General features: G+C 33.5%; 1 protein-coding gene across 3 annotated transcripts in view; it reads left to right on the top strand.

Annotated features, from left to right (window-relative positions):
* The window catches only part of LOC110032773 (sterol 3-beta-glucosyltransferase UGT80A2), a 104286-nt gene that overhangs the window by 16213 nt on the left and 73062 nt on the right, over positions 1-15011 (top strand). For 2 of the 3 annotated variants that reach the window (XR_002294878.1, XM_020736521.1), the window contains exon 2: positions 9647-9831. Coding sequence is in view for 2 of the 3 variants with exons in the window: in XM_020736521.1 (XP_020592180.1) it covers positions 9647-9831 (185 nt within the window). In the remaining variant the exon portion in view is untranslated. The remainder of the gene's footprint in view (positions 1-9646; positions 9832-15011) is intronic. The other variant, XM_020736522.1, reaches the window with a different exon arrangement.

Raw genomic sequence — 15011 nt, 5'->3', positions numbered from 1 at the left:
GGGGAGTTAGTTGGAGAGATTTTCAGGCACCACATATTTATCCTTTTTATTTTAGTTTTATATTGAGAGTGTTGTAAAAGAGAAGAGATTCAAAGGAACTTCAAGAGTTTGGTGAAGGACTTGAGATAAATTTTTATCTTTTGTTTTAAACTACTTTTGGTTTTAATTGAGACTTGTTGGTTTAACACTGATTTTTATTTTTAAACTAAATTGTGATTTTATTTTCTTCATGGATTCTGAGTAGTTTTCTTTATCCTTATTTTTAAAATGATAAGTAATTAAGTGTTGGATGAAAACTGTGGAGAGTATTGATCTTTAATGTTGGAAGAAGTTGTGATAATCTAAATTCATGTACTTCATTTACTTCTTGATTTGACCAATCTAGATGTTAAAATTTGTTGTGAGAACATGTAAGAACTAGACTGATATTGTCTCAGTCAACAATTGGAAAGAATCACATGAAATTGTGTGAATGAGAATGTAATTCATATGATTGAGTGTAAATAAATAGCTAAAATGGGAACCTAGGGTGTAGAGTTATACACTTCAATTATAAAGGGTGTAGAGTTAGACTATACACTTCTATTATACACTTCAAGATACACTTCAATTATAAAGGGTGTAGAGTTGCACATGGGAAAAAATTCATTAAAGGGTGTAGAGTTAGAGGACTTTAAAGTGACAAGTTAAAATCCCCAACTTGGTTTATTGCCAACTTGGTTTATTACTTGGTTTATTGTTTTAGGTTCTGATACAGGATGTTAGCCTCCAGGTGGAGAGAATCGAGGGAACTCTAGAGTGAGAGCTAGTATCTTCTCTGCCTAGCCGGTCTTCAGACCTATTCAAAATTTAAATTAGCCAATCTTCTTTATAACATCTCTAGTAAGGGTAAAAAATATTATTGCTCCTATTTGACACAACACAATATGCATACTTCCACAACAGAATTTCTATACTTATTACTGATTCATGATAAGACGAAAAATATTTTTTTATTTAGTGTTTTTCTTCTATAAAAATTCAAGTTATCTTTTTAAGTTTGTTCTGTTTTTGTCAAAATATTAAAATTACCAAAAATATTTAAACTTTCTTTACTTTGAAAACATTTTTAGTTTAAATAATTGTCTTTTTAAAAATAGAAAGTTTTAAAAAAAAATGCATATTGTATACCTTTCCCGTGGGTTCGATATTCATGTCTTAATCAAAAAGTCCTATATTACTTGATAACGATATGTATACTTGCGTAGTATCTCAATATATATAAATTAAAAGTTAAATTCTTATTTTTCTTTAAGATCAACTTTTTGGTTTTGTTGCGAAATAAAGAATTATAAGTGAAAAATATAATCAGAACTATTATTATACTGTTGCATATAAACAGTTTCGGGATCATATTCTCACTATTGAGGGTATTTTTCTTAGTTATATATGTCTTATTTTATCCACTTAGTGGGATCAAGTTGTTGTGGTTGTATGTTTATTTATAGGCCTTGTTCTAAGTTTATAATGCACAAATTTTAAAACAAAAAAATCTTGTTCACTTTTTTTATTAATATTGTACGTCATAAGCAACCTCGTTCCAACTCCCAAACTTGATCACATAAGCTATATTGCGGCCCGAAGTAGCTACCATCTTTCTCTTGTCCCATCTCCACTATTAACCTCATAAGTCGTCTCCATTCCATGATTGCTTATATGCTCGCACACACCATCTTTGTCCCACCCTCATCCGAGGTACCTCACATGTCCACAAGCGCCTCGATGCTTATACATGACAACATTACTTGCTCGTTCACTGCTTTCATATTGAGCCTCTCCACTTGCATCCTAGCTACTCTCTTGTGCCCTACCTTTGCTTGCGTAATATCTGATTGTGCATCATCACCATTGTACTACGCACTAAAACCCCTTGTTACTGCTCACTAGTCGCTTGCTTGCCGTGACTTACACACAGGGTTGTAATTGAGTTAAGTTGAGTCGAGTATATCATGGATTGGACTTGGCTTGGCCGAGTCATAAGTTTATGTTCACTTTGAGCTTGAGTTGAGCTTTCACGTCTATGCTCACTTCTTGTTTGCTTAAATTTTTTAATGTTCATATTTGATTTATATTTGGTTTATTTATATTAATTCAACTAGCTAAAAAATCAAATGAGTACTTAATTTTTCACATAAAATAAAAAATTAATTAGTTCTCGAACTTTTATATAAAACTAGTAAATAAGCTAAAAAAATGAATAGAGTATTTGATTTTTATCTATAGTTATTAACAAATGATCTTACAATCCTAAATAAATTAATAATTTAATAAACTTTAGACTAACATGTAACTAGTTTATAACATGTAAAAAAATATTATAGAAGTTGTATGTAACTTTCATGTAATCAAATAACATAAAGGCGGACCAACAAATTAATTCATTGAAATAAAAAATAAGAAAAAAATATATTACATTTATATGCTTATTGATATTAAATTGTAATATGTTACTATTAAATGTATATTTAATTAAATTTATTATTAATTAAATTTTATTAAAATAATATATCATATAAGTATAAAATATTTAACAAGTTACTTGATGAACAACAAATAAATTGTTTGTGAATATGAATAAACGTGTTGGATTTTGTTCAACTTTGGTTCATTTAACCTTTTAGTTTAGAAAAAAAATTTGTTCAAACTTGTTTATTTACTAATTTGAACAAATATGTCCGAATATTAATTGAGCCAAGTTTGAGTTATTCGTCTTGTGCATTCGTTCTTTTACAATCCTACTAGCACATCTTCACATATCTAAAACACAACTCTCCTTGGTTGTTCCTATTGTTCTTGGATGTGCTTACATATCACGCTTGATTGCCTTGCACGTCGCTTGATGTTACTTTCTGATTTTGCCTCTACCCATTTATATAGATTCAATGATTTATATTCCTTTTTATTCTCTGTTTATTTCTTATATAGTTTCATAGTTGCTTTTGACTCCTCTCTATTTGATGTGAAGTTATATGTTGTCCATTTTAATAAAAATAGTAATAATAAAAATCTCTGTCTCTCTTAGACATCCCCATTCTATACTCCATGGCATCTCCAGAGCCATACAACAGGCCCTTTCAGTAAAAAAAAAAAGAAGAGGAAAAACATAACGCGCATAAACTTACCCTCATGGCCTACTCCCTCATTCACTTGTTCACACTCCCTCTCACACTCTCTCTCACTCCTATTTCAAAATTTGAGGTCCTTAATGATAAAAGAAGCGAAAATGTTGTCTCTTGTGATCACTGTGAGATGGCATTTTTAAGTTTAATGGCGCGTGAAGTTGTGTTGGGAGTTTGGTGGAGTAGGCATTAGTGCGAATAGCGACGTGAGAGGAGAGAAGTAGCATGCAAGCTTGCTGATTGAAGGCATCAATGGGTTGGCTTGTGAAGGAAGCTTTTATGAAGCTCGATCGAAAAAAACTTCTGTGCCAGTGGTTGTAGAGAAGAAAAGGCGTTCATCTACTTGCATATTCTATTTATATTTGCCCAAGGCCTAGATTTTTTAAATTTTGATTTAAGATAAAAATGTGGAGAAATTAGATATAACATAAGATTTTGTTAATTTGAAGTTGTAATTATATTTATAGGAAAAGATTGAAGTAATTAAATATTGCTAAAACCAATTGCCAAATCACCTTTTTTTTCCTCTCGTTCTCTCCCTTCTTTCCCTCTCTATCCTACCCAAACCCCATCCTCTCTACTCCCTCCACTCTCTAACTCTTCCATCTCTCCATGTTTCTTCATCTCTCTCTCTTTCTTCCACTCCTATCTCTCTACAAGTCTCTTTCTTTTCTTATTCTAAACAAAGAAATTAAAAAAACGAGGGAAGTTTAAAAGAAGAAATAAAATGGAGAGATAAAAGTACAGGAGAAAAAAAAAAGATAAAGAGAAAATTGTCTATGTGCTTGGTCATTGTTTCTCACCTTGGCAAGTTTGTCCTCAATACACCTCATGCATGCTACAAGTTTGTACTGAATTTGAAAAGCACAAAATATAAGGACCCTCTTGAACATATTAAAAATTAATATAAGGGCAATATTAAATATTTATACTGAGATGTGTGCTGACTAAAAGAATATTTTCACTTCATAATTTGTAGCAGCAAATGGTTTGAAATAAATGAAAGAATCATAGAACTAAACTTACAATAGAATCATAATAAATTTGATGGCTTGCCTATGGGTAGAGCTAGAACCTCCCCATTATCGCGTAAAACTCTCTTGAACATTTAGAACCTTTTGCACTATGAATAAATGAGGTTTTCCGTGGAAATAAATGCATCTATTTGTAAGCGTAAGAGAGGTTCTCTATGTTTCCACTTGAACAGGGTAGGGGCTAAATGCAGGCGACCTAACATTATCCTAAACTTACATTAAACTCTTAATAATCATAATCAAATCCAAAAACTAGCATGTGCTAGCAAATAGAATATGAGCAGTAATGGACTCAGAATCACATATGTTTGAATGTCGAGCCCTCCCACTTCTTCAAATAGTCGTGTTCTTACGCGAATGACTGTTCAAAAAATTGCCTAACCAACTATAGTTGCATAAATGCTTTAAATGGCGTGCACTTCAATTGCTAAAAGTAACCCTTATATGTTCAAATGATGTCACTCTCGTGCACGAAAATTTTCAAATAAAACAAGCTGTTCGATATTGTATTTCATAGGTGGCACAATCATTTTATAAAGGCTTACAAGTCACGTCAAATTATTGAACAAAATTTTATCCGCATGTTCTTTGATAAAATGGGCTAAATGCTTGAATTTAATATTGAAAAATGTTGTGCGAACAAAAAATAATATTTATTCAAATTTCTCTCATTTTGATGGGTGTGTATATTGAAAGATTTGCAATTATTTTGAAAAATTAAATTCTTCTTTTTCAAACTTAAATTTATACGATCTACATATTGTATGCAAGATCTTAAAGTGAGCTTTCCAATAGAGTGGGGAAGTCCTACTTTGCAAGTTTTATCCTCCACATTCAAATGATTGGAATCGACAAGGCTTAAGCCTCATAATAAATAGACATGGAAAACAAATTTACAATGAGTGCATTCAAAATAATGGCTTCAAACTCATGCTTTCAATCTAATATAACATTTTTGTATCATCATGAGTTGAGAATGAAACACTCTTGCTCAAAATTCATAAAAGTTATTTTTTCTTTCATTTGTATGTGATTTTTAAGCCTTATGTAAAGAACTTTTTTGAATAAAAATTCTCAATTCTAATGCATTTGCAAAGTGTGATATTGAGTTCAACCTACAAACTGGATCATCTATACATATATAGAGTTTTCAAGGTTTGTAACGCGATGAAATTCTAAATAAATTCATATCATATTTATCCTTTGCAAATGAGTAGGTCAAAAAGGTCCAAAATAATAAAATTAGTTCATTTGAATTCTCTAATGATCGTCACATCGACAAAAAAATTTCAGCATGAGGGTATATTATCACTAAAATATCATAAGTTTTAATGCAAATCATTTATGGCTTATACCTTAAATAACTTATGAAAAATTTTAAAAACATAGTGAAACATAAACTTATATTAGATCTGTCATTTGAAGCTTAAAGCAACAATTCATCTTGTTTCTATATTAATTTATTGAGGTTGATAAAGCTTGATCAGAGTTCTCACAAAGTCAATGTCAGTTTATGTCCATGATCATTCTCAAAGATCTCTTGTTGGTTAGGATGTGAAATATCCTTTACCACATGATTTTGCCACCAAATGACATTACAAAAAAAACTAATCATGTTTGAAACCTTTTGTCTTTGTGGTTCACCTCAAAAGAATACTATTGTAATATTAACTTGAGTAGAGCCTATTCGATCTCCAATGATTTATTCCCTGAGTGATGAATCATAAAGCGCATTTGATGGTGCATAAAGCCGTTTGTTAACTAAGGCTAACTTAAAATTAGCGGTACAAATGAGCCGAGTTGGCTTAAGCTCGGCTCGTTAACGAACTTACGAGCCGAGCTTATTGAGCCGCGAGCTCCAACTCGAGCTCAAACTTGAGCTCGTTTATTAAACGAGCTTGAGCTCGAGCTCATCATGACTCGACATGTTGGCTGGCGAGCCAGCTCAATTAGCCTACCACTAGTCATTTTGATGATTGAAACCCTTTGTACATGTGTTTCACCTCAAAAGAATACTATTGTAATATTAACATGAGTAGAGCCTATTAGATCTCCGGTGATTTATCCCCCGAGTGATGAATCATAGATTGCATTTGATGGTGCAGAAAACTATTTGTTAACTTAGGCTCTTAAAAATAGGGGTGCAAATGAGCCAAGCCGGCTTGTGCTCGACTCCTTAAAGAACTTACGCGCCAAGCTTATTGAGCCACGAGCTCTAACTCGAGCTCAAACTTGAGCTCATTTATAAAACGAGCTTGAGCTCGAGCTAATCCTTGCTCGACTCGTTGGCTTGCGAGCCGGCTCGATTAGCCTACCACTAGTCATTGTGATGCATTTTCTGGTGAGCTCCTGCAACCTCCTCCTCCTGCCTCCAATACCTTTGTCCGGTGAGCTCTCGCGAAATTTGAATTTTCAATTTGAGCTCGTGATCCGATCGCTGCTAGTACGAGTTGAGCTCGAGCTCGAGCTCATAGTTTGCCAAACGAGCCAAGGTCGAGCTTGGGATGGCTCGAGCTTGAGTTGACTCGTTTGCACTCCTACTTAAAATTATCTGCGTAGACAAATATTCAGCTTAAGTCTATAAGGACTTATTAGATGATGCAATTATGACTATTGGCAAGGATCGTTTGATTGGGTTGGGCACATTATCTTCACTATAGACTTGGGTTCATGACAACCTAGAATGACAAAATCATGTGATCTTACTTTGGTTTTTATTTATTCCTCTCGCCATCTATTCTAAACTAATTATTATAAATTTTCTTTATCTAAATTCAAAATTATTGCTAGCACGTACTGAACATTTAGTTCCCATTGATTAGCTTTAATCAAAGTTGGGAAATGTAATTAATTATAGATTCTTTTGTTTACGATAATTTGAAGCTAGAAAATAATGTCATCACAAAATTAGGGCATAGTTGGGTTGAGTTTTATCTAAAATTTAACATGCATGTGAAAGGTTTAATCTGAGGTCAAATTCCCTATCAGAATAGCTAGGTGCGAACCCAGACCCTCCACTAACATTTGTATCCCTACAACTTCAATACTGACAATTATATCCTGTGGTTGATGAATTTTTATTTTTTCATTGGTTCTTACGTCAAGCTGCCGACCCCACTTAGTGGGATAAAGCCTTTTTTTGTTGTTGTCCTTACGACAAACTATTTCATATTAATGCCTCGCTTGTAATTTTTTCATCATTTTTGCTAAATGCTATGCATTTGATTATGCTATTATCACTTAGTTATTACAGTCTCGAACTTCCTGTTACCTGTGCAGTTGTGTTTTATGAGAATCTCAAGTTAGATGAGATTTTCCTTGCTTTACTTAAAAGATGATAAAATGTGTAGTGTGTATACTCGATACTTTGACTTGTTTCTTTTTACTAAAGGATTGTCTAGTATTTTTGTAGTATCCTCTTAGGTTGTTTCAAATCTTATGCCATTAATCCCATGGTTTGACACCAAACAACTTTAATCCATCCCTTCAACATTTGCAATCACATATGATGGCAAATTCCCGAGTTCCCAATCCTCAAAACACTCTCCTAGGAGTTCTTCATGTTGAAATAATGTCACTTTCTCGATCATCTTCTAATTTGACTGCTCCCGCTATTGAGCATTGTGATTTTCATGATTGTGGTGGTCATACAAGTACTGAAAGCGGTAATTGGGAAATCCTTTTAAGCAATTTTGTGCAATAAGTAATTGTCCTCATATTGCTCCGCGTTTTTGGGGGGCATTCATTCCGCTAATTGTTCTCCTACTATTACTGTTCATTCATGTTCTATCATACTTTTTTCAAGAGGAATATGATCGCTTGCTACCGAATTTATTGACAAGTGCATCTAGTTATGTTGATTTGTCATTGGGATTTGCTGTTTTGCACAATTTTTTGTTATGTTATATGTTACTACTTTTCTTTCCTATTTCTTCACACTAGTTTTATCTATTAGTCTTGTGTGTGCTTCTTGTTGACACAATTGCACATGCATTAAATATATATCTACTTTCTATTTTGTTATTTTTAGTAGATGCTACTTTTATCATCTCTCAAATATAATATTTCATATTTTTCAGTTTATTGTTTTAACACACATCTTAATATTCTCATTTACACAAAATTCAGGGTTGTTCAAAAAAACTTATTTATTACCCAGCATTTGTATCATAAACTATTTTAATAGAAGTTTTATGAAACTACTATCAAGTTTCTTTTCCTAGTACTATTGAGGCACTCTTCTATGTTAGCCATCCATCTTTTTTGAAGAATTCAGAGGCAGACTTAGATTGGGACAATAAATTTTTACTAGTGGAATTGTGGTGTTTCAAAGCGAAACTTTTTTTGTTGGTGGAGAAAATCATCCAAGTTGTTATTTTTCATTCCGTGCAATGGATCCATGTAAAATCTTTGCTTATGGTGTTCTGTGAAGTATAAAGTCTGCGTTCTGAACGAATTTCATCCTTCTTATGTTAGTCAACGGCATGTCCTCTAGGATAAATGGGTAGGGGTTCACCCTAGATGTGTAAGAACACAACAGCTTTAAATAAAAAAACATTCCATTTACAAGATTCCACAGGAAGACATTGTTGTTTGATATTGTTGAATGAAGGTACCTTATTCAATCTAATGGCAGATAATTTCGGAATGTTCTATTTTTTGGACAATTTTTAGTCTTGCATGTCGATGTAGAGATCAGTCATAAAAATAATTTCTTTTTATTTAAGTTTATTTAGTTCAAGGAATCCTTTTTTCTCTAATAAGCTCTCTTTAAAATTCCTTTTTTCAAAAACAGGTTTAGTTTGGGCAATACTAAAAAAATTTTTCGGCTAATATATTTTTTACTTGTCACCCTGTTGTCTTTTGTTCAGAGTAGTTTCATCATAATGATGAAGATGTCATTCTTCCATGTTGTTAATCTCTTTGACATTTATTTTAGTCAAATCAGTTTAACTAAATTAGCTCTCCTTCTTTCCATGTCAAAAAATTTACTGTTTCTCCTTTTGATGAACAAAAACATACAGTATGGACTGTCTGAATAACATTCTACAAAGTTGAAAAGATCAGTATCGTGATATACCGAATGATTCCCAACTTTAACTGTCCATCGCCTTTCTACTCTTTCTGTTTATTGAAAGAGGCATTTACATACATTCCACCCAATTCTTATGCATTTAGCTATCTAACACCTAAACTTTGATTTTTACATTTATGCCACCCAAATCTTTATATCACATAAGAAATGCCACTATTTAAAATTTTTAAGAGTGAAATACACCTTTTCATGCATAGGAAGGAGGCATATTTGTAAAAATTGAAGTTTAGTTGTTAGATATGTAAATACATAAGAATTCAGTGGTATGCTTGTAAATCTTTCTTATTGAAAAAATAGGGGGAGTGGGGTTTTTTCTCATGTTTTACAAGCTGTGCGGGTTTCTAAACTTCTTTGTTCAGTGAAGTCTGACAGGAATTTACCTAGAGCAAACACAATGCCTGGTGGACAAAAACGTGAGGAAACAGAGATATGGAGCGGTCCACAAAATCTGGAGAGATCAAACACTGAGAAGAGGAGGCAAAACAACTCACGTTTTGACCCAGCGGTGCAGTTATTTGATGATAAGATCTCTGATAGAAAGAAGGTTTGAAAAATTTCTCTTTTGTCCTATCATGTTGAATGCTATAGAATATCTTAATTGAATAGCTTAATCATGGAACCTTTTGTGTTTGTCCCTTTTAAATAGGCAGATTTAATGTTTTATTATGGCAATGCCATGTTTATGAAATCCATCACAAATGGTGATTTGTTCTTTTCTTATTCTTGATTCTGGCTATAAAATCTGACATGATTTGCCACTGTACTGAAAAAGACGTGAAGAAGATTGTTGGATTCTTTTTTCTATTCATCTTGGAAGATCTTAGGATTTGAACTTCTCTTTGTTGGTTCGATATGCATATGTACGCCAGTGTAGTTTTCTGTTATAATTAGATTTATTGCTATTAATATTTGGATGTGCCCATTTTTTGGATAAAAATGTTACGTAATCGCTAAATCTCTGGAGATTGTTTTGCCATTGAGATGATTAGGATCTCATTTGTCATATATTATCTTTGAATGAATGCTTATTGGCTTATGCTTCTACATTGAACGATGACTTTATTAATCAAATGTATAATCACAAACTTTTCTGGAGCGGTTGTGCATGCTTTAATTTAGTTATTTTAATACTTTCAGCAATAGTTCCTTTAGTTTTAATCCGCATTTCATGGGCTATTTGCTAGTGAGGAATGTAAGTTGAATGAGACATCATGCACCAAATATTTAATAATGAAAGTTGTAGAAGCCTAAATAGCATGAAGATGCATTATATGCATATCTTATTTACGTCTGTGCTTATAGTATAGACTTGGGCTAATTTGGAAGTCCTGAATAAGAAATTTGTTAAATATCAGACACATGATCATAAGCTAAAATGTAATCTACCCTGTTGTTAACTTGGTCAAATCTAAATAACCAATTTTCACTTGTTATACATAAAAAAATGGTGATAAGAAAAGAAAACTTGAGCAACAATCTTGGGATCAGATCATGAAGGGGATGTATAATGTGAATATTAAATTCAAATGAAGCTTTTAGAATACGCCTTCCTGTATGATTGGGGCATCAGCCCATGGAAAGATCAAATAGATTGTGCTGGTTGAAGTTTTAATTTTCCTATTTATTTATGAAAATTGATTTCCATATTAATCCATTGAGATCAAAACTAAAAAGTTCAAAGAGAGAGTGCTTTCCAAAAAGAATCTATCTGCGCCCCATTTTTGAAAGCTTTTCTCTCCCCTCTTAGCCTAGAAGGTCCTTTCTACTCTTCAACTACTCAACCAACCTTATGTAAACTTCTCCATGGAGTTGGGGTTGTTAAACATTTTGTGTTTGGGTGGATCAAGTAAAATGCTGAGTTTAGGTTTGGTAAGCGATGTATTGTAAAGTTTTCCATTGTTGGGCAATTAATTTTTTCATACCTTGGGATTTAGTTCTTCTAGATGTTTGTCTTTAAATCACAGGGAATCCTTATTTTAGGTAAATATGTGTACTACAAGACGGAACAAAGGTATGACTTTGTCATACACAAGTGGAAGTTGTAGTGTGCTATGTGCAGGTCTATTTTATAGATGAATACAACAACAACAACAACAATGCCTTAATCCCACTGCGTGGGGTCGGCAACATGAATCCTTTTTTTCTATTGCGTCATATTTAGTGTCATATTTTCATTTAGTTCTAGTAAATTAAGATCATTTTTTATACAATAAGCCCAAGTCTTCCTAGGTCTACCTCTGCCTTTTTTAACACAAGTCGAATCTAAAACATCTACTCTCCTAATCGGATCATCAGATGGTTGACGTTTAATGTGACCAAACCATATAAGACTATTTTCTCTAATTTTGTCTGTCACAGGAGCTACACCAACCTATCACAGATATATTCATTTCGCATTTTGTTTCTAAGTGTAAAGCCACTTATCCACCTAATCATTCTCATCTAGGCAACACTTAACTTATTATTATGCTTCTCTTTTAAAGGCCAACATTCAACGCCATAGAGTATTGCAGATCTCACCACTGTCTTATAAAATTTTCCTTTCAGTCTTAGCTATACCACTTCAACCAACCAACTTGAATTCTACTATTAACTTCCCCATCTATATCACCATCGCTTTGAACAACGAACCCAAGATATCTAAATCGTTCACACCTTTTAATAATTTGATCACCCAAAGTCAAACTTATGTCACTAGAGCTACTACTACTAAAATTACATTCCATGTATTCAATTTTAGTTCTACTTAAATGAAGACCTTTAGACTCCAATATAGACCTCCATAATTCAAGTTTTTCCTGGGCTTTTTCTCTCGTTTTATCCACGAGAAGGATATCATCAGCAAAAAGCATACACCAAGGTATATCCTCCTGTAGATGTCCAGTAAGACCATCCATAACTAAAGCAAAAAGACAATAGATAAATAGGAAGGATACTGGATGAATGATCTAAAGAGGAGACTTTTAATAATAAGGTGACCTTCTAGCACAACTATAAGTCTCAACCCTTCATCTAATAGCAGACATCATTCAAGGATAAGTTGAGCATAAAATGAAAGGAATCAAGAAGCCTTTGGAAGAAGTTAAAGAATTAACCCTCTTGCCAACATAGGTAGCACAAAATAAGAACTATTTCCGTTCTAAGCTTAAGTGACACTCCAAAGACAGAAGCTATGTCACATCTATAATCATTTGCATGTGCAATTTGGCTTTTATTCTCCATAATACTCTATAACATAATATCTTATGACAATTCACCATTTTATTCCCAATTTCTAACTCATATATGATGCCCTTTTGCATGATAGTTATTTGTCTGGCACATCTTATGTATAGGTTTCACTTCCAGTGTTGTTGACAATTATATTTTAATTTAACAACCTATATATTATCTATTTTTTCTTTTATTCATATATGCCCTTGATTGTAGATTGAAAAATATCATTAATTGAAAAAAATGTCATTAATTGAATTTTAAGTCATTCAACGAGTTTATATTTATATCTTTGAAAGCCGAGTCATTGTTTATGATAATATAACATGACATATTGAATCTATAAATCATGTTTCGGGTAAATAAATTGATCACTTAATTGACAGTGGCTTTCTTGAATGGAACAACTTCAACCAATTAGAAATAGCAGCTAGTTGTTGCCAATATAAAGTTTTTTCTTCTAGATTATGGCAAATCAACAGATCCCATTTTATCTACACTCCAAAATTAAAATAGTTAGAATGCTATCATTAATTGTAATTGGTTTGGCAGTTGGTGTATTATGACATCTTGGATTTGATAGTTGTGGCAACATTTGGTTTGATTAATACAATCTCTCACTATTTGTGATATATAAAATGCCGTCTTTTTCGATATCGCTCTGCTAGGGTTTCGCCATTATGACGAACCCTGGTTTCTGCTCCACTGCTCTTGCTCGATCTCTTTTTGTTTTTGTCTGTTTTGTGTGTCATCCTTGCAGCTCGTCTTCTGTGGCATCATGCACATTTTTGCAGAAGTGAGTCTATACGGCAGGCTGAAGGGCTCGCGATAGAGGCTCATCTTCTGCGGCGTCGTACGCGTCTCTACGGAATTATCTCCTTCCTGAAGAGTCTATGAGTCTTCCGCGACGTCCTCTGTTTCGTCGCCGAGATTTTTTGCGAGTCTTCCACTTCTGTAGGCTGAAGGATCTACGCCTCTTTTGATGGCGCTACCTACTTCTTTGGTTGAACCTGGCAAAGCCTCATTCGCTCATGTGGTGAGTAATCATCTAGTGGAGTCTACTGTTGTCTTCCCCTCGAGCTATAATGAATTTTGTGATGGTACATGTGATTGCTCTTTTCTTAAGAAGACAAGTAGGAATAGTGGGAAAACAATATTTTTTTTCTTTGGTTTAGAAATTTAAACTCTGACTGAGAAATTCAAATTCACTTTTATTAGAAAATTTAAGTGGAGACACCAACCTATCTAAGTTTCAGAAAGAGTTTTGACGATCTCAAACTTGTAGGCAAGTGGAAAGTGAAACTCATTGCTGTGAGACATGTGTTGATCCAACTAACAGTGTCCAAAGTCTACACTTGAATTTTCTGTAGAAAATATTTTAACATTGTAGGCAAGTCAATGAAATTACTTAAGTAGTCTCCTGATTTTGACCCAAATCATGAGTCTCCTACTGCACCGGTATGGTTTAGTTTACCTGGTCTCAAGTTATATTTTTTTAATCATCAGATTCTCTACTCTATTGGGGCCATACTTGTGGATCCTATGAATCTAGCTCTCCCACCTTCAATCTAACCAGGTCTTCTATGACCAGAATACTTGTGGAAAGGAATATTACTTTATCTTATATTACTGAATTCTGGCTGGGCATAACTCATAGTGGATATTGGCAACAAATTGTCATGAAACATTGACCTTTTTTTTGTACCCACTGTAAGATATTTGGGCATACCCTTTATAAATGTCACATGTTCCTTCCTAATTTGAAATCTAAAGCTCAAGTAAATAAGGACGGGTCTAACCCCACTATTCTGAACACATCTGCTCAACGTGTGGAGGAAATTACCATAAGACAGGATTTTGTGTCTGATTTAATTGCTCCTATGGATCCCCCCTGCTAATACTGTCTCTGTTTCTGCGATTAATGTGATGCCGGATGGGTCTGCTGGGCAATCTACACCTTCAAACCTTTTTGATTACACTACTGAAGTATCCTTACCTATAAAGGATAATGTTTAGACTGATAATCAGGAGAGCCTTGCAACTCATCATCTTCAGGAAATATCTAGTGCAGAGGCGATAACTCATACTTCACATACACTGGAACCTATTGTGGTTACAACGATTGATAATCTTTCTACTACAGTTCTACTACCTCATCCGAACGAGCAAAACTGTCAATCTTCGGATGAGGAATGACAGGTTTACACATATAGGAGGGAAGAAGAGGAATGGAAAACTACTTGAGCTCAGGAATCTAATGAATGATACTTTGGTTATTTCGGGTAATGTTACACAACTCACCAATTTGTTAGCTGACTCCCTTCTGAGAACTAGAGGTAAAGGTAAGACTAAACTAGGACGTCCCTAATTATATGTATCTTTTCTTTTTTTGGGATTTTTGTTTGCGTTGTACCATATGGGTTAGGTGCATTCTTTTGGGCCCACTCATACAACATAGCTGTATATTTTTCTTTTAATATATTAGCCTTTGGGCTTTTAAATATATATATA

Source organism: Phalaenopsis equestris, unplaced genomic scaffold (genome assembly GCF_001263595.1).
Source record: "Phalaenopsis equestris unplaced genomic scaffold, ASM126359v1 Scaffold001026, whole genome shotgun sequence".
In the NCBI taxonomy this organism is placed as follows: Eukaryota; Viridiplantae; Streptophyta; class Magnoliopsida; order Asparagales; family Orchidaceae; genus Phalaenopsis; species Phalaenopsis equestris.
The sequence above is the reverse complement of the archived record's forward strand: the minus strand, read 5'-3'. Positions and strand labels throughout refer to the sequence as shown.